This window comes from Temnothorax americanus, unplaced genomic scaffold, assembly GCF_048541705.1.
Source record: "Temnothorax americanus isolate GAGA-0224 unplaced genomic scaffold, ASM4854170v1 Scaffold18, whole genome shotgun sequence".
Classification (NCBI taxonomy): Eukaryota; Metazoa; Arthropoda; class Insecta; order Hymenoptera; family Formicidae; genus Temnothorax; species Temnothorax americanus.
This window is the reverse complement of record NW_027509318.1, coordinates 1,370,981-1,388,895: the sequence shown is the minus strand read 5'-3', so window position 1 is coordinate 1,388,895 and position 17,915 is coordinate 1,370,981. Positions and strand designations below refer to the sequence as shown.

The following is a 17,915-nucleotide window of genomic DNA, read 5'->3' as shown; positions in this document are numbered from 1 at the left end:
ACATCTTTGGATTTTTGACGCAAGAATATTGCTCCTTTTGAGAAAAGAAAATTATGCGTTCTCAGGAGTTATGTTAAATCAATTTTTCTTTTCACTAACTATTTTTGAATTTTAAACTTATTTTTTTATTAAATATTCAGATTTTTTGGATCTACTGCAACAGCCAATCGGATTCTTTAGTTCTCCTTTTCTTTTCCCCTTACGTCCCGCTCGATTAGTTGCGTGTGACGCCCGTGCATCGCGCAGCGTATGCAGCGATGTGATTACCATCGACCAGCACGGAAGGATAGTTTGACGAGAAAAATACTAATTGTCCTTGTCGATTTTTTTAAATTAAATATAAAACGATGGCGGAGAAGGACAATATCATGTACAAATTCATGAACACCTTGTTCTACGTGATAGACGCACCGGTCACCTACGTCCGAGGTATTATCTAATCTTTCGTATTGGTTATGTCGTTGCCTCGCGGGCGACTCCTGAACGTCCTTATTTCGTTGCAGAGAAATTCGTAGTGCCGAACCAAAAGAAATATCCGTGGTATCATCAGCAATACCGTCGCGTGCCGACGATCGACGAGTGTTATACGGACGACGTGGTTTGTTATACCGAGGCAAATTGCCAATTCTTACGCGATAAGTAAATTAAAGTTTTTTTTATGAAATATTAGAAGTAGTAGGCGAAGAGTAGCATCCTCGACACCGGCGATATCGACGGCGTCGTCACGACCGATTGATACCTCTCTATTTATATTCCTCATTTCTATTTCAGATCAGTGGAGGAGGAAATATTGATGATTCTGAGAAGTCGGTTTGAACATTGCTCCTTCTATCACGGCGAGGCCGACGACCACGTGTGTCAACCTTTGCTGAAAACTTACGAGGACGCAGCCGTCAATTGGTTTATAAAATGTGAGTTGGAGATTGTAAGAATAATAAGAACTGGATCCCGACTCTCTATGGTCCAAGTTGTTTCTAGAAAAATGAGCGAAAATTGTGCCTCATCTTCGCTTTAATCCAATTGAATAGATTTAATATGAATGAAAGAATTTTTACTATCTCTGGAGAAATTTATAGATTCCAAGAATATATAGCTTGACGATTATACACACACATAATCGCATCCAATTCAAATTCTCAGAAGTGTGAAAAACTATTGCAGAGCATTTTGTTAAATCCACCTCGATATAGACCCACAACGCGCGTTTGATTTCTCTGTTGAAATCAATTTCTTTGAATGATACAGATGGCGAAATGGGAGTGGCTCTAGACGTGAAACATGCGTACATGAAGCAGAAACATCGTATGATCTGGGAACGCCGTCACGGTCCAGTAGGTACCGGTATGAAAGGAGACAAGGCGTAGCAATTTGCACCGGCGTCGTAGATGACAATTTAATGGCAAACGCATTCGCATATTATGGGTCCTGAATCGCAGGTTTGCTTAATGTGTACAGATGTGTTGTGATTTAAAAACGGCGGGATATAATAAAAGTAATTTATCAGAATTTTAATCTCTCATTCGCAATTTTTGTAACAATCCGCATCTTACAATGGCATAAAAATCACGTAGCACACGTATGCGCGCGCGCACGCATCGACAGCAAATCTCTGAATATTGCATGAATCAATCTTTCCTTTTATTCTTTCTCTCATTGTACAATATATAAAAAGATTATACCTATTGTACATGTATATCAAATTAATTTATGAAATACTCATTTAGACACGATTCCATCGATGATTTATACATTACAATTTCACTCGTTTGTTATTACGATAAAATCATCTTATATATATATATAAATTCTCATTTACAGTTTTCCCGCTGTTTTGACATAACGTTTCAACCAGATTATTCATCCATCCATTTCGAATGCCAAAGCAAATTGAGTGCGCATAAAACTTATTAGGCATTTAGAATGTAAGACGACCTCGCATGGTGTCTTACGCGACGGCGTGTACTGCACGAACGTATAAAATATCTGACTGAACGCGAATTAAAAGTTCCCTGCCATAGGACACGTTACACGCATGGAAATTTTTCACGCAAATATAAAATACAATAGGATTCATTATTATGCATAAATATACAACACGTAACGAAACGATTTTTCTTAATAGGAATAAATTAACAAAATAGTTTAAAAAGTCACTACACGAATACTACACGATCCTTGCAACTATTACAATACCGGATACCTGGCTGTCGTTCAACTTATCGCGAATCTTCCGACGGTCCAAGCGGAGATGGCGCGAGCACTAACGTATCCCTTTCAAATCCTTCAATTTTTTTTAAATAACTTATTACAATAAATTGGCAAACTATCGCATAAAGGAATCCATTGTAGCCATAATCCTACAGTACAATCTAATCAATCTCTCTCTCTATGCTTGCAAATTATTACACATCCATGTCATATTTACAATGAGCATGAAATATACGAGATTAAAAGTGAGATCATCACGCATTCATTCCCTTGTGCACAATTCGAAAAGACTTACATTCTCATCATACATCTTATATTACGCACTTAATATATATATATATATCATAAGCAGAATTCATGTATTCCCATCATCGGTCTTTAAACGAAAAAAAAAAAGAGGACCGATATCGCGCAATGGCTGCTACAGAGATATTCGATGCAAACTTTTGTCTCGTCTCCTTTTGAATAAAATAACATGATACCTATCGCCATTTATTTAATTACTGGACGAATTTGTCTTAACGACCCTTGTTAAAATTTTATCTCTCGTCGCACCATTACGTTATATCCTTCTGCCATACAGTAAGCACTAATCTCAAAACATTGAAGATTTTTCATCGATAAAATTATTCTCTTCTCTTACGTATTGTGAAAATCGCGTGGCAACATATTACAGCATATTATGCACTCCAATTTTACATATCTGTCATCACTGTATTCGTGATCGCACTCATTCACATGACACATTCGTAAAATTATACATTGAGCAGTAAAAAAAATGTATCAATGGCGAATGGAGAAATTTGGTAAGACGATTAACAAGATGAATAACTGAAGGTGCATGGTAGACAAGGGAATTTTCGCTTATCTTCTAATTGGCAACAAGTATACGTAATATCTTTCTCGAACATATAGTACGTTATATGAATGCAACTCACATTGTCTCTGGCAATGTGAACGTAGGCAAATCGAAAGAAGCGTTTCAACAAATAATTTATATTTACAAAAAGAAAGTAGTTATGGTATACTTGACTATGGAATCTAGTCTAATATTCGCTTTCGTTTAACAAGTATAAAACAAAAAAGGAATAGGTATAAAAATTATATATTTTTTTTATCACGATATGTATTGTTAACTAGTCGAAACAATCAAGTAAAAATTGATTGTAAATTTGATACAAACATAAATAAGATTAAAATAATATCAAACAGATAGATTGTTAATAAAAGAAAATATTAGATGCGATATAAAAAAGGTCTGAATGTAATTACATAATTCACAAATGCACCAGCCACGCTTCTTGTCGTGTGATTTATGGAAAGATTAATTATTGCCATCCCAAGCTCCCTTCTTAGTGCAGTATTTACTATCGTCTCGCTTCTTTTTATACCCTATATCACAGTACGAAAAATGCTACACGTTTCCTAACCATCGGCACATGTCATATAAACTCATTCGATATAAACGTCGCTCACGCATTTCCTATTACAATCCAAATTATATCAATCATATTCTACTCGATGTATATTTTCATACTTTTTGAAAATAATTTTTGTGCTATAATCGCTTCCTTCCGGTTTGCATATATATTTAATCTATACACAGATCTCTCTCTTGCAAGTTTCGAGTGTAAATAAAGTATGGTACCTACCACTCATGGAACAGTACATAGGTAATTAAATCCAGTTTAGGTGGCGATCTACCGAAGTCCGTTGAAGTCCATAGTTTCTTGTTGTCTCCGTGAAGAAATCGATTAAACACAATCTAGTTTTGATCCTGAGTTCATCACTTTTTAACGTCTCTCTTTCTTTGCGTACTTCTCTGTTTATGGCTTGATCCGCTGATCGAACTGGGCCGCCAGACGTCTCTTGCCTTTAACTAGCGAGATAAACATAGTTTCTTGATGTTTTTAAGCGAATGAGCACACGCGTACAATAAGATATCATTTTATAAAACATTGACACACGGAAGATAATTTATCATTATTATTATTTTTTAATAAATAATGCTACTCACTAGGTTTACCAGAAGTACTATGACTGTCGCTGCTCTCGTCATCCTCGATAATATTATCCTCGCTTTCGGAACTTGCAAGATTGAGATGCATCCTCGCGTTGGCGGCGGTCTTTTTCTGATTATCCGCCAATATCTTCTTCTTGGGTGTCAGCGATAAAGAAGGAAGCGGCAGTTCCGACGGGTGTGGTGCAACGACAGACTTGTGATAGTACGGAGAGGTAGGCGGATACAAGGGATTAGCAGCAGCGGGCAACAGATTTTTCGTTGGCGACAACAAGTTCGATATATCGGCGCTGGCCAGAATCTGATTCCAGCTTGGTAAGGCCAACGAGGGAACCTGAAAAGAAACAACGGATTATATATATATATAACAAACTATGTAGAAATTAACATTTTACAAACATCCGATAGAGAGAACTTTACCTGTACGTTCGTGGAATGTTCATCTTGCGGGTACGCAAATTTTGTCGGGGACTTCCACAGCGATGATATCAAGTGTTGTGCTTCTTCCTCCCACATAACATCCTGCAAGAAAACGATAAATCAATAGTGTCAATTAAGAATATATCGAGATAAATTTTAATGTTGATTGAAATAATACCTCAGGCGGGGAGTCGGGCTTGGGCGGCGGCGGAGGAAAATTACGTTGCATTATCGGTGTGCGTATCAAACTGTTCAGGAAACTTTCACCGCCGCTTTCGGCCGGGACCGACCAGCTAATCGAGCGTTCCTCCGAATTCGGCAAGTTCTTCCAATGCTTATCACGAGCTTCCGGCCATAGACTTTTATCGTCCTTCGCTTTCCAAGAATTAATGTTTGTCAACTGATCGATCCACTTCTCGTGATCGTGATCCATCGCGCTCAAAGTATTGGAGGCATTCATGCGGCAGGAAGAATCACTTTCAAACGAATCGTTACTGGAATCCGTATCGCGATAGGATGATGACATCGATTTGTATACTGATGGCAAACGTATACCGGCGGAAGCTTAAAGAATAAAAAATTTAAATTAAACAGCGAGATAGACAAGAGGTCATACTTAAACCATTTACTTACCGGCTAACTTTTTTTTCAAATAGATAATCGCTTCTTTCTTCCGTGTCTCCTTTATCGTTACAGTGCAAGGTAAGGCTTGTAAAAGTGCAGTTATTGTTGGAAAACCATAGTGCGCAGGTTTACAAGGTGCGCCCATGATATTCAAGTATGACACATCGAACTGCGACAAGTTTAATGTACCACCATAATTCATCATTACGCGATAAAGATCGCAGGCGAAACGATGCAACGGTGTCAGCTCGATGAATTGTTCGCCATTTATCACTGTGAACTGGAAGATATATTTTTAAGATGTGATAAACGCATAATTCTCTCAGAACATTTAATCAGTCTGTTTTAATGCCTTGAGGCATTTTAATAACAGTGTAAATAAATAATGGGTCGCGTTAAATTCATACATACCCGAACAACATTTGCCAGATCTTTGCTAAACTCATCTAGATTACATTGCTTCATATAATACTGAGAGTATTGCTGTACAAATTCTCTGACTGGCATTCTATTTTGGGGTTGGTCCATTAACACACGCCGGCATTGGAGAGTTGTTTGCTGCAAGTGCGATTTGTCTATTATGATGATAGCTGGTCCTGTAGCCAAATCTATGATCTGTGATACAAGAACATACAGATAGTCACGCAAATATCAGTCAAGGCGTTGCCGATCATTAGATCGTCAGATCGATTGTACGATGTCGTGTTACCTGAACGGTGTCTCCAAGCTTTCGCATAAGCTGCAACATTGAACTGCAACCGTACGATTGGGGACGTAGCGCGCAGCCGAATTGATGTTGGAACACTTGCGCGATGCTCGAAACACTTAGGCCGCTTCTGGCGCGCATCACCAATTTCGATATTTGCTCGGAGAGGACCTTAAGACCCTCTTTCTCGGTCAAGGATATCTGTCTCTCGCCTCCGTTTACCTCCTCGATCTTGACTACGTCCGGGATCGCTTCGAACAATTCGATCAACTTGGTGAATCCGTAATCCGACACGCGGCATTGATGACCGAAGTGATGATGATAGGAAGGTACAAACTTGTTGAACAGCATCTTACATTGTGGCGCGTGTTGCAGTAACTCGACCACCTGTTAAATTACAAAATTACAAGTACAGTTTCAAGGAAATGTACGAAATTTACGGGTAATTAAAAGTCCTTCCAATCGCGCACCTCTTTAGCGAACAGTTTCGTTCGTTCGATTTCTTCGACAGTCTGTTCGCGTTTGGGGATGGCTATCATCTTATCGCCACCTTCCATAGGAGTTACGACAACCGTGTTCTCGGACACTTCACCCAGTATATCTTCGATATCGCATACACCATAATCCACGATGTCCCATGGTTTTGCTGGAAAAAAAATTTACCGATTATCCACCTTCAAAAGTTTAAACGCGAATAAATCAATGTTACGGAGTTGCTTGTTGTACCTATTACTCGAATATAAACGCTTGGAAATTCCGAAAGTGCCACTTGCTTGCTCGCTTTCGATTTCAGCACTCGTAGTAAATCCGAGGTGAATCTGCGTATTTGAGCACGATGCGATAGCGTAACCGTGCGCTTGTTGCCCTCTCCCATCACCTGAAAAGATACGCGACGATTCGCAGATCATTCTGATTTAACACCTATTCGCGGGACGTGTCGTTTAATTTACATACTTGAACAGTGGGCGTAAGCGCCTCCAGCAGATCTATTAGTTTAGTGAACCCATAATCGGCGACTCTGCACTGCCGTCCGAAGTGATGATGGTACGCCGGTATAAATCGATTAAATGGTAATTGGCAGTGCGGAGCGGTTTTCAGAAGATCGACCAGTTCGCGGCTGAAAAGAGCTAACTGAGTCGCGAGCGGTGGACTCACGCACTTAGTTTCTGAAAAAGGCAACGACTCTTGTAATAAACTTTGATCAACCTTGTATTCTCTAAATAATTGTTATCGAATTATAGAATAACTACCATCGTGATTATTTTCATGGTCTTTCTTCCCTATCCACATAATATATTTCACGCTGCCGGTATCTTGTTTTAATTCGACGCATGATAAGCACGATACCAAATGTTCTAAAGGTACACCATTTTCTATGATTTCCAATTGTTCTTTGAATTCAGCCTCGTAACAAGTCGGTAGACTGAAATTATTCAACAGATTGCAATATGTATCATAATTCTTTCGTACTGTATACAAAATGTAATAAAAATAAGAAACACACCTAGGCAAAGGTAGAATGCCATTGTGCGACACTAATAATTGTTGCACACGAGACCCGAGAAGCTTCAAAGAGATCTTTACGTTGGGTAAGGATGCCATTTCTTGTTCCGCCCAGCCTTTGTCCAGCAACGGTTTCGCGGTATGCATTGTGCAATACGGTAACTTGACTTGTCCATCCTGTAAACGTTATATTCGGTGTCTTTTATATGTATAAAATTATAAATCTTTCATCACACATAAAAGAGAACATATTAATTCAGGATAAATCGCTTTACAGTATGATCAAAGCTTCTCGACAGTAAAAGGAACTACGTATAATGTAGTTCGACCGTCACCGGAAAAGCTCAGACTCGGCTTCTTATTCATCATTTTGCAAATGCTACAAACAATACACGTGTAACACGGAGTATATCGCGCACCTGCATCGTATTACTAAAGCACGGCGATGGTGTGTTTCTATGATCCGGATTGAGCGAGACCATTCTGCCGCTCGGATCTTCGGTGATTATGCATACGTCTCTCATCTTGTAGAGTTCCGACACGCTTATAGAGATCATAAACCGGCTCTCGTACATCTCGCGGAATTTGAATAGCGGCAGTTTGTGTCCCGGGACCTCTTGCAACAGCATTACGATTTGTGCTCGGATAAGTTGCAGATTTGGTCCACCGTTATGAGCGTAAGATATCAAAATGCGCTTGTAGCCTATTTTACGACGGTGTAATTGCGAGATCGCATATTGTGCGTCGGATAACGAGAGTAATTTGACACTAGCGGCGTAATTACCGTCCGATTGCGTAAATACAGTAATATGACAGTTCTAGAATAGAAAAGAAACGTATCTCTGCAACAAGTGTCTCTACAATAAAATTGTACATAAATTATAAGTTTTCAATAAATACATGGCCACGTACCGAGACGTGTTCCGTAAACACAGACGTAAGAATTCGCTTCATGTCTTTCATATCGATGTTTTGATCTAAATTTGTTACTTGCAATTCGATTGGTATATTAGTACCGTTATTGATGCTAGATCCGACGCGATTGTTTATAGGATTTAAAAATTTCTAGAGAGAAAGAGAAAAGATCAAGAAATCATAAATTAAATAAAGAGTATAGATTACAAGTAAATTAACACGTAACGATATATATAAATGTACCTCTACTTCTTCGTTTTCTGCATCACTTAGATGCGACCGTGATGTTTGATTGTGTTGTCCTGTCCCTTGTAACATACTATTTTCATAAGGTGATGGTGTCTTATTGTTTCGCGTAGAAATCTGATGTTGATTCTAAAAAAGAAAAAGATAAGACATCTATTTTTTTCGTTTCTCTGAATATAATGTAAGATGAACAATAAGAATACAATTGTGTTTGTACCTGACCGTGCCACGAGCTCTTTTCTCTAGTCGGTGCGTCGCACAGCGGAGATGGGCTACGCCGTTTGAAAGAATTGGATTGGGCTGTTTCAACAATATATATTATTAATTGTCATACGTAATTGACGTAACGTAATACAAAATTGATTTCAGTTCGTTACCATTATAACTAAGTGGAACAGCTAATGAATTGTACGATTGCCGCCCTCCAAGCCATTCGGAAGCATGAAGAAATGTACCGTGTGTACCTCTGATGCGCCTAAGACCTTCAGGTGTACGAGAAAGTGTGGTAACGGCAACATTATTGTCCCGAACCTGCGGGATGTGAACTCGTTTGCTTAATACCTTCGACTTTTCCGCCTTGAACAAAATTAGTCGTTTGGTATGTTATACACGTGAACGTTATAAACAATGAGAGGTAAACCAATTACAGCAACGTACAAACAAGGATGAGAGTAAAGAAAACATAGATGTTTAGAGATAAATTTAAAGATTCCCCTAAACAAAACTAACTTTGTATTGTTCTTCCCATATATGGCCATATTGTTGAGGTCCCGGAATTGGCCAAATTAAATTTGGTGACTGCACCCTAGTAAGATCATTGTATGTCCTATTAAAAGCTACATCGCCACTATTCGGATACGACCTCCCGAAATATAACGGAGGTTGTATCAGTCTGAAATATAAAATAAAGATATTAAAATCCGTTACAATTTTGCAGCAAATATAAAATTTGTTTAAGATTGTATATATCAGATAAGATCAAATTACAAGTTCATAGCCCAAATCAGCAAGGATAAAAATCTACTCGCGACTCTAGAGCTCTTTCTCGGATTATCATCATTTAAAAGAAAATATATGTCGCGTTAGTTCACCAGATAAATAGGTTTAACAAATTTCACAAACTGACCCTGATGGTGGGCCATTGATGGGCGCGCAATGGGGATTGAAAGCAGGACCATAGGCACCCACTACGGATGACGCGGATTGATAGTGCGGAAATTGGAGGGTTCTTGTCCCAAGTACAGAGGCACTCGCAGCATACATTTGCTTGGAGCTACTTTGCTTAGAGTCAGCAACAACTTCCGATTCACTGACTGCCCTACTTCGAGTTGTGACACTTCCTGAAACAGTATTGATTACAATGAGCTTGACAATTTATCGCGTTACTTCACTACAAACGTACCTAGATTTTTAACGATTATATTTCCTTTCTCCTTTCCGAGATATCTTACAAGTATTTTCGACCCATAAACGTATTCTCCATCCATACGCTTCTGAGCCCTAACAAAAATAAAAAAAGTGAGAACAAACAAAATTACATTGTTATTCTATAGTCCCCTTAACAACCAATTCCACTTATAAATGACCTTGTAGATCGCAAGAATGTACAAGTACCTAGACACAGATCGATTTCAACAGTACTTAACAATTATTAATTTTAGTTATTAGAATATTTTATTTTAAATGGGAACACACGTATAAAATAAATTGCGTGTAAAGTAAACGTTTCTCGATATTAAACGGCACAAAACTTCTTTGACAATGGCGACACAACAGACATTACAACTTACCATCGGTAAAACCATCACTCAACATTACGATTAAACATTTAAATGATAAAAAACAATAAATACTAAATAAGATATATATATTACTCTGCAGAAATAACTTCACTATAATAAATCCTAATATGTGCTAATAAATATAACAGTAAGTAAACTTATCGTACGACGTTCTTTGATACCACTACGTTCGTTACATTACTGTCTGTTATTTCGAATCTTTCCTATTTATGTTTTCATCCCTGCTAAATCTATATGTAATACAGAAGGCATACAAGATTGTTTTTCCTTTTCTTATATGTACACACACCGATCCAATGACAGAACAGAGAATGCGAAAGGCTAATTTGCACGACGTACGAGCGGGTTATTTAAATAAGAATTAATATATGGATAACGAAGAAGAAAAAGGAACGTAAATGTTAACTTAAATTTTTCCGATTATTGCCTGACGATTCAAATTAACTTTGAGATTCGCTCCATCTACTTCCATTAACGAGTATATGAAATATGAATGAAAGATACATATTTTCATTAAATTAAGTTAAGAAAAAAAATCCCAATTGTGATCTGATCACATATCTGATGCAATTTCTATTTCTATATACCTGTGGTAATCAAAATTAATAAAATATATACCTTTCTGCAGAACTATGCGACGTAAACCGTACTATGGCAGTATTGGACTGGACATCTACCACACGACCACCACAATTTTCGGATAATTGCTTAAGACGACGCTTAATGATATTAACATCTATTTCATCGGGAAGATTATTAATTAGGAGGTCATAGGATTCATTACCCTGAAAAAGGTTAAATTATATTCATAGGTAAAGACACACATGTATACATGCGAAGGACAGATTGCGTAATACCAGTAAATTCTAACATTATACGTGTTTCTTAAAAGTGGTTAATTTGGAAAAATTGCTCGTAATTCCCATGACGATGAAATCACTACGTACGTTGATGAACGTAATCAAAATTTGAAATTTAAGCGCATTCCCTTGATATACGTGTCTCTATACATAATCACCAGACAAATCACTAAAGTATCTTTACTGTATATCACCGGAAATGAGTCTGAACCTGAACCACACGTGAATTGGGAAGTACAAAGTATGCTACACACAGATACACATAAGATAAAACAAAGTATATTCGGAAATAAAGAGTAAGAAAAAGTATACTACGTATATACGCTAAATATAGTTTATTAAATAAATACATCTGAGAAGAGCGTAACGTAATTTATATTAACAGTTTTGAATGGAAATTCCCTCGTCAATATTATAGTCGTCACATACCAGTCTTCATACCTTTGGTGGAGGTCTGGACGGCAGTGGCTCCGTGAGCTCCATAAAATCATAATGTTCATTGGCGCATAATATTAACGCTTCTGAGGTATTCTTCTTATGCAGCAGTATCACATGAATCTTCTTCCTATGACGTAGATCACTGAGATCAGCGGCAAAATTAATGTCGCCGGATATTAAGATTATGGCTGCTGGGCTGCCGTGGATGTCGGCGAACCTCCTAATGGTCTGTTTAAGCTTCTCATCCGCAGCGTTCTTGCATGTAGCAGCTACGTGTATTAAATTAACCTGACAAATGCAGAATAAATGATTTGGTAACAAATATCGTTGCGAATCAAGCGAGATCGCGCCAAGTAGGTGGTTTTACCTGAGCGTCATTCAGTTCCTGTATAATTTGGCTATTCTCCTTCTGAACGTCACAAACTACAATAAATTCTGCCTCTCTATAGCCATTAAAAAATTTATCTCTAATCAATTGGGTAATCGCTATGGCGGATCTACCTTTAGGAACCTATAATACAATCGCACGACGGGATATTATTTTAACAACCGAAAGGGAGAATTTAAAGATTATATCGAACCAACCTGACAATTTTCAATGTCCCAAAATACGCCAATAGGTGGAAGATTTGACGTACTCGGCATCTTAGATGGGCTATCGTGACCATGACACAGAATGGAGCAGTCATGCCTGCAATGGCTAAACGACAGAGACTCAGATGCCTTGGCGACTACTTTAGAATCGCTATTGCTTTCTAGTTTACTGTCGCACGGCGAACCGTTGGATACCGGAAGCAATAACTTTTGCACAGATAACAATTGTATCAGCTTCTCATTGAGGCCCTCGATCTCGTCGTTATCTTCCGCACGGAACGCACGGTAATCGGATGATTTCTCGTCAGCCATGTGTTTCACAAGTTATCTGATAGGACGCCAATGTATGGGCTGAAATTGAATAAAATGAAGATCAAACAAAATGTACGATATAAAATTGACAAAATTGTTTGTTTCTTTAATTAAACAATATATATTGGACATTGTAATATCGCGTGAACAATTTATATGCAAATAAATACCGATACTTACAAAGATTGATAATTATGAAGAGCAAGAGCTTTATGATAGCAGAGGTAGTTCGGACAACACGCGTGTCTCAAATCGGGAGATAAGGCGTCTCGAAGAACGTTTTGTCTCCCAATTTGAGACATTACGTTCACTGGGCGCATTCTTCCGTCCGCGTTTAAAAACGCCACGCGGAAACGCGCGTCGCCAAGCTCGAGTTGGCCGAAATGCAGCACGCGGTGACGTTTGGCGCGTTTACCTGAGAAATTCAGCCATCGTTCCCACGTCGCTTCCTATGCAGCATCGAGCAAAAACGCGGCAACCGGCGCGACGGGATACCGAGCAGGTAAAACATTACGGTGGGAAATCACGGGGGAGCACATGGTTCGGGAAATTTCACGTCCGGATGCGTCCGCTGGAATCGAGCTTGAATCTGCGTAACGTGCGTCTCCTCTGTGACTTCTTCTATTTTATTCTCTTCCACACTTTTTCAATTCTCTCTTTCTCTGTCTCTCTTCCCCTCTATCCGTCTTTCTGCGCGATGAAAAACATGCTTAAAGCTACGTTTACATCGCGCGATTGGCAATGCTGGGTCTACAATGGGGGAGTCGCAAAGTCGTGATTCGCAAGAATTGACCCTATAGGTCTACACGAGGTGTAGACAGCCATGGATTTAGTGGTGGTTGGCAGCCGTGCTGGCAGTCATGGCTGTCGCCCCGTCGCGCTTTTATTGGTGTCCGTTATCTCTCGAGGATCGTTGTCGGTTATCACCGATTGAGTTTTTAACTCGCCGTTGTCGAGCGTCTCGTTAAGAAAATTAATTTCTACGGATAATTCCAACTGTTTTACATGAAGATACGACGCAACCGTCATGACGACCGCACTGTATCTGGAACACTATCTCGACAGTGAGTACTGGCGTTGTATGTTTGGGCCAGTTTAAGTTCTATTCCGCTCTTATCCTTTCACTCCCGATGCGAGGAAAAGGCGAAAGAAAAAGATTAAAAAAAAGTGGGAACTTTATCGACGCGCGAACGTCGTTCTTTCGTGTTCTCTGATTTTTATTTGCTTCGTTCTATCCTCTTCCTCATCTGAATTTTTCAGTATCCTTTTTGTTGATATCGAATCTTCTCTAATTAAAATTTTGCATTTAAAATCGTACTATCTGCTTCTTGTCTTTATTTTTATTTTAACGGCAAACACGTGTGATAGTCTCGACTAGTTGATATGACTCTGTCGACACATGTGTGCGTTACAGGCCTCGAGCATTTGCCGATTGAATTACAGAGGAATTTTACATTGATGCGCGATTTGGATGCGAGAGCTCAGGGTTTGATGAAGGACATCGATAAATTGGCGGACGATTACTTGAGGAATGTAAAGAAGGAATCGCCGGAGAAGAGAAAGGAGCAGCTCGCTCATATACAGAGCCTCTTTAACAAGGCTAAGGAATACGGCGACGACAAGGTCCAATTAGCCATTCAAACCTACGAATTGGTTGACAAACACATCAGACGACTGGATTCGGATCTGGCGAGATTTGAGGCAGAGATACAGGACAAAACGTTGAACAGCAATAGAGCAAAGGAGGAGAGCAACGCCAGCAAGAAGGGTAGAAAGAAACTCAAGGAGAAGGAGAAGAGAAAGAAGGGTACCGCGGCGAGCAGCGAAGATGAAGCTAAGAATGCGAGAAAGAAGCAGAAGAAAGGTACATTCGAATCGAGCTCTTACAATCGCATCTCGCTTGTGTCAATCCTTAAATATTAAGTCCATTGCTCGATTATAAACGCATATATATTCACATCAGGTGGCTCTGTAGCTTCAGCGTCGTCCACTGGCGCTGTGGGAAGCGGCGCCCAGGTGGACGCGACGACGCTCGGCCATCCGGCTGATGTTCTAGACATGCCTGTCGACCCTAACGAACCGACTTACTGTCTTTGTCATCAAGTATCGTACGGAGAAATGATCGGTTGTGACAATCCAGATGTAAGTTTGGTTTAAAAACACTTTTTAAAGCAATATCCACTAGAAATTACATTTCGAACGAAGCTTTGTTGCCCATTTATGTTTTTCAAGATGCATTTTTCTTCAATTCTCGTTATAACTTAAAGATCGTAGATATCACAGGATTGCGAGACAATTAATTCCTTATTTTTTTCACATTTCAGTGCCCTATAGAATGGTTCCACTTCGCCTGCGTAGGTTTAACAACGAAACCCAAAGGAAAGTGGTATTGTCCCAAATGTACGCAAGATCGCAAAAAGAAGTAATTCCTGGAAACGTTTGAATTACCGTCGGTTTGAAGAAGAGGGCACGACTCTCTTTTTCATATTGAAAGCAAACCGACTTTTTTATATAAAAGGACGATAGGAGAAAATTTACGAAAGACATATACGGAGAGAGAATAGAACTGCATTTCCATTGCATCTAATTTCTCCAGATATATGATGCGTTTTACTGTAATATGTAGAAATTGAGTTTTTTATCGCGATATATAGAACTGCATCTCGCGGGCTCTTTCTATATTAGAAAAGGCTTAGATATTGTAATGATTATGATTAATGCATATATAATAAACTTGATCTCGTTTCCAAATGTATGAAATAGATACACGAGTGAAATTTTATTATTGATAAATGAATTCTTATTATCAGTTTTAGATGTAATGGAAGCACAGTTCGGACATAAATCCATCACAGACGGAAAACGTTTTGAGAATCGGCCATTGTTTCGCTATCGCTCTACATTCTTTTTACATATCAAAATAGTAATTTATTAGTAATGCCAACCGCGTCGCACAAGAATCACTTCACTTTTTTTTTTTTATCACTTTTACACGGCCGTTTCTCGAATATATCTGTGATTTCGCTCGATAATGATCGACTCGTAGTTTTAATTAGATTAATTAGAATATTAAATTATTAACGTTATTACTGTTTTTATATGTTGTGAACGTACATCGCTTTATATATACATGAAGTAAACTCCTGTTGAAGATGTGAAAAGTGTATTATAAACGAATACAGCAATACGATTAAAAAAAATATATTTAGTTCATCGAAACTTATCTCGTCTATGTCAACCTGTCCTACGTCTCTGAATATTTACAAAATATATTTACAAGCATTTTTAATTAATTAATAGCGCTGTCGTATAATTATATATTTTATACGAGTAAAATATTATACGAATAAAACCCAAATTTAAAGTTTCGCTTTAATTCTTCCGAAGAAACGTCACAAATTCGTTATCTTTCGCTACTTTTCTCAATAATACTGCTTAAATTGCTTTTGAGAGTTACGGCTACATTTTTACGATATTTGATGTCAATGTATCCTAATGAAGATACAAGTCAGAATATAAATATAATGCTTAGAGCCATTGCAAATGTACGCGATAAACATGAGAATGTTTTTTGAGCAAGTATCAAAAAACCAGACTAGAACGTTGCAGAAATCTTGTCCCCCTCCGCCCCCCCCCCGTCGCGTTAAGGGATCCCGGATTGTCTATTGCAGCACTGACTAGGTGGTGCGGTCCAATTGTACTGATAGCTCATGCGATTCCTCACTTCCTTGGGGCACAACGCGCCGGAGGCCCGATAGTACTCGTGCATGCTTCTCATGTTCGGGATCGTTTGCTTGTGCGTGATTATGTACTGATTGGAGCAGCCGCGCGATCTGTATTCCGTGTCGAAGCGCACGTCGTGCTTCCTCTCGACGTTCGCCAGCGGCGCCAGCCAAAGACCGACGGAGACGTCCTCGGAATTATGCAGCCTAGAATGTGCAAATTTATAAAGAAAATGGTGAAGGAAGAATTAAGAACTGGAATAAACATAGAGAGAATTATCCGTTCTCCATTACAGGATCTTTATATATATACGACACAACACAAGTATAATGTTAAGTGCAAAGTATTTTATTATACGTGATTCGCAGCTGTACTCACTTGAGGATGTCCGCGTTGCTGGCGACGAACTTGACGAGATTGTAGGACAGGACGTACCCGCCGCCCACGGCGTAAGGAAGGTAATAATCGCACAGGATCCAATCGGCCTCCTTCCAGGGACCGCTCCGCTTCACCTGCGCCCGCCCGTTGAAGAAGCCCCAGTAGAGCTCCCGCCTGGTGCCCTTGCTCTGCCACCTGTCGAGCTCCTTCAGGATCTTGTGCACCAGCGCGTAAGAGTCGTCGTCGCACTTCAGCAGGTAGTCAAAGTCGTAGTGCTCGTGGACGGCTTTCAGGGCGTGGAGGACCTTCTTCGTCAGGGTGCCGTAGGAGTCCTGCAGCCTGGGCAGCAGCAGCAGATCGTCGAACTTCTCCTTCTCCGACCGCAGGGTGTTCCTCTGCTCCGGCAGGATGTCCTGGGTGCCGACGACGAAGAGGTGCCTCACCGTGGCGCCGTGGCTGTGATCGGCCAGCCAGGTCTTCCTGATGGTGTCGCGACGTTCCAGGTTGTCCGGTCCGCTCATGACCAGGACGATCAGCCTGTATTTGGGCTTGGCTTCCGAAACCTGCCGATCCGCTGAGCATCCCCGCGCCGGCAGGTAACGCGCGCACAGGAAGACGAGGAGCGCCCCGACCAGGAGCGCGAGGACGAGGACGTTCGCCCGGGCGAGGTACCGTCGCCGAGCGATCGATTGGAGCTTCGACATGAGACGGTCGAGTCGCAGGTGCGTCATGCGTCATGAAATCAATTTCGGGAACGCCGCGGGTGGAAAGCGCGCTCGCGCGCCCCTCCAGATTCCTGCTCGTAAATTCGCGCGACCGATGCCGTAGCCAGAACGCCTGCGATCTCCGAGTTGCGACATAAATTACGTGCGCATAGATAGAACTCAGAAATTTTGATATAAATATCAAAAAATAAAATTGTGTCTGCTGACTTTTTAGTTGCACCTTCCGCGCTCGGCCTCCGCACGCATTCTCTCAATTCTCAATTCTCTCCTCGCCGATGTCCGCTGTGAGTCTGCGAGGAAAATGCGATTGCGAAATGTCGGCTGTCTCGTTCGACGATGCTGGGATAATTCCGAAATCTAAATTCTCGATTCGTGCGGCGTTCGCACCGCAAACTGTACTTGTACGTACGGTACACGGCGATCAGCTGATCGGCACGGCTC

General features: G+C 40.0%; 4 protein-coding genes across 12 annotated transcripts; 2 read left to right on the top strand and 2 right to left on the bottom strand.

The window, feature by feature from the left end:
- Positions 1-226: 226 nt before the first annotated feature.
- Nd-pdsw (NADH dehydrogenase (ubiquinone) PDSW subunit) lies at positions 227-4,368 on the top strand. 2 transcript variants are annotated; one of them, XR_013256606.1, is made up of 5 exons: positions 227-429; positions 504-639; positions 772-911; positions 1,246-1,436; positions 4,229-4,368. XR_013256606.1 is itself a non-coding variant. In XM_077404043.1 (4 exons), the coding sequence occupies exons 1-4, from the start codon at positions 348-350 to the stop codon at positions 1,362-1,364; spliced, it is 477 nt and encodes a 158-aa protein (XP_077260169.1). In that variant the 5' UTR covers positions 227-347; the 3' UTR covers positions 1,365-1,506. The 2 variants fall into 2 exon arrangements, 1 of the variants encoding a protein (XP_077260169.1); XM_077404043.1 differs by lacking the exon at positions 4,229-4,368 and having other exon boundaries at positions 1,246-1,506.
- Marf1 (meiosis regulator and mRNA stability factor 1-like protein) lies at positions 1,485-13,350 on the bottom strand. 7 transcript variants are annotated; one of them, XM_077404018.1, is made up of 25 exons: positions 13,064-13,350; positions 12,328-12,687; positions 12,110-12,253; positions 11,746-12,030; positions 11,063-11,229; positions 10,045-10,142; positions 9,769-9,982; positions 9,372-9,534; positions 9,020-9,218; positions 8,860-8,942; positions 8,640-8,771; positions 8,394-8,546; positions 7,901-8,299; positions 7,483-7,658; positions 7,229-7,401; positions 6,933-7,144; positions 6,705-6,855; positions 6,449-6,624; positions 5,982-6,365; positions 5,684-5,887; positions 5,282-5,552; positions 4,827-5,212; positions 4,649-4,750; positions 4,226-4,562; positions 1,485-4,087 (listed from the first exon to the last, which is right to left on the bottom strand). In XM_077404018.1, the coding sequence occupies exons 2-25, from the start codon at positions 12,646-12,648 to the stop codon at positions 4,035-4,037; spliced, it is 4,983 nt and encodes a 1,660-aa protein (XP_077260144.1). In that variant the 5' UTR covers positions 12,649-12,687; positions 13,064-13,350; the 3' UTR covers positions 1,485-4,034. The 7 variants fall into 7 exon arrangements, with proteins under 7 accessions (XP_077260144.1, XP_077260146.1, XP_077260145.1 ...); XM_077404020.1 differs by having other exon boundaries at positions 9,020-9,173; XM_077404019.1 differs by lacking the exon at positions 13,064-13,350 and adding an exon at positions 12,829-13,050.
- A 140-nt stretch (positions 13,351-13,490) lies between these two features.
- On the top strand, positions 13,491-15,867 carry Ing5 (inhibitor of growth protein 5). Of its 2 annotated transcripts, none has more exons than XM_077404041.1 (4): positions 13,491-13,712; positions 14,092-14,512; positions 14,612-14,790; positions 14,973-15,867. In XM_077404041.1, exons 2-4 carry the CDS (start codon positions 14,107-14,109, stop codon positions 15,072-15,074), a joined length of 687 nt encoding a protein of 228 aa, XP_077260167.1. In that variant the 5' UTR covers positions 13,491-13,712; positions 14,092-14,106; the 3' UTR covers positions 15,075-15,867. The 2 variants fall into 2 exon arrangements, with proteins under 2 accessions (XP_077260167.1, XP_077260166.1); XM_077404040.1 differs by having other exon boundaries at positions 14,063-14,512.
- On the bottom strand, positions 15,834-17,869 carry Beta3galtii (beta-1,3-galactosyltransferase 6). Its single transcript, XM_077404035.1, has 2 exons — positions 16,750-17,869; positions 15,834-16,577 (listed from the first exon to the last, which is right to left on the bottom strand). The coding sequence occupies exons 1-2, from the start codon at positions 17,478-17,480 to the stop codon at positions 16,292-16,294; spliced, it is 1,017 nt and encodes a 338-aa protein (XP_077260161.1). The 5' UTR covers positions 17,481-17,869; the 3' UTR covers positions 15,834-16,291.
- Between the last annotated feature and the right edge of the window lie 46 nt (positions 17,870-17,915).

What these genes read in the sequence shown, in the direction of transcription:
- Marf1 (XM_077404018.1), bottom strand. Translation starts at nt 12,648, where the DNA reads ATGGCTGACGAGAAATCATCCGATTACCGTGCGTTCCGTGCGGAAGAT. An exon ending in CGTTTATATTCGAGTAATAG is followed by an intron (nt 6,625 to 6,704) that starts GTACAACAAGCA and finishes TTTTTTTTCCAG; the next exon opens with CAAAACCATGGGACATCGTG. An exon ending in AACATTCCACGAACGTACAG is followed by an intron (nt 4,563 to 4,648) that starts GTAAAGTTCTCT and finishes GTTTCTTTTCAG; the next exon opens with GTTCCCTCGTTGGCCTTACC.
- Ing5 (XM_077404040.1), top strand. Translation starts at nt 13,676, where the DNA reads ATGACGACCGCACTGTATCTGGAACACTATCTCGACA. An exon ending in TCTGGAACACTATCTCGACA is followed by an intron (nt 13,713 to 14,062) that starts GTGAGTACTGGC and finishes TGTGCGTTACAG; the next exon opens with GCCTCGAGCATTTGCCGATT. An exon ending in GAGAAAGAAGCAGAAGAAAG is followed by an intron (nt 14,513 to 14,611) that starts GTACATTCGAAT and finishes TATTCACATCAG; the next exon opens with GTGGCTCTGTAGCTTCAGCG.
- Nd-pdsw (XM_077404043.1), top strand. Translation starts at nt 348, where the DNA reads ATGGCGGAGAAGGACAATATCATGTACAAATTCATGAACACCTTGTTC. An exon ending in TGCCAATTCTTACGCGATAA is followed by an intron (nt 640 to 771) that starts GTAAATTAAAGT and finishes TTTCTATTTCAG; the next exon opens with ATCAGTGGAGGAGGAAATAT. An exon ending in CGTCAATTGGTTTATAAAAT is followed by an intron (nt 912 to 1,245) that starts GTGAGTTGGAGA and finishes TGAATGATACAG; the next exon opens with ATGGCGAAATGGGAGTGGCT.
- Beta3galtii (XM_077404035.1), bottom strand. Translation starts at nt 17,480, where the DNA reads ATGACGCACCTGCGACTCGACCGTCTCATGTCGAAGCTCCAATCGATC. An exon ending in AGCAACGCGGACATCCTCAA is followed by an intron (nt 16,578 to 16,749) that starts GTGAGTACAGCT and finishes TGCACATTCTAG; the next exon opens with GCTGCATAATTCCGAGGACG.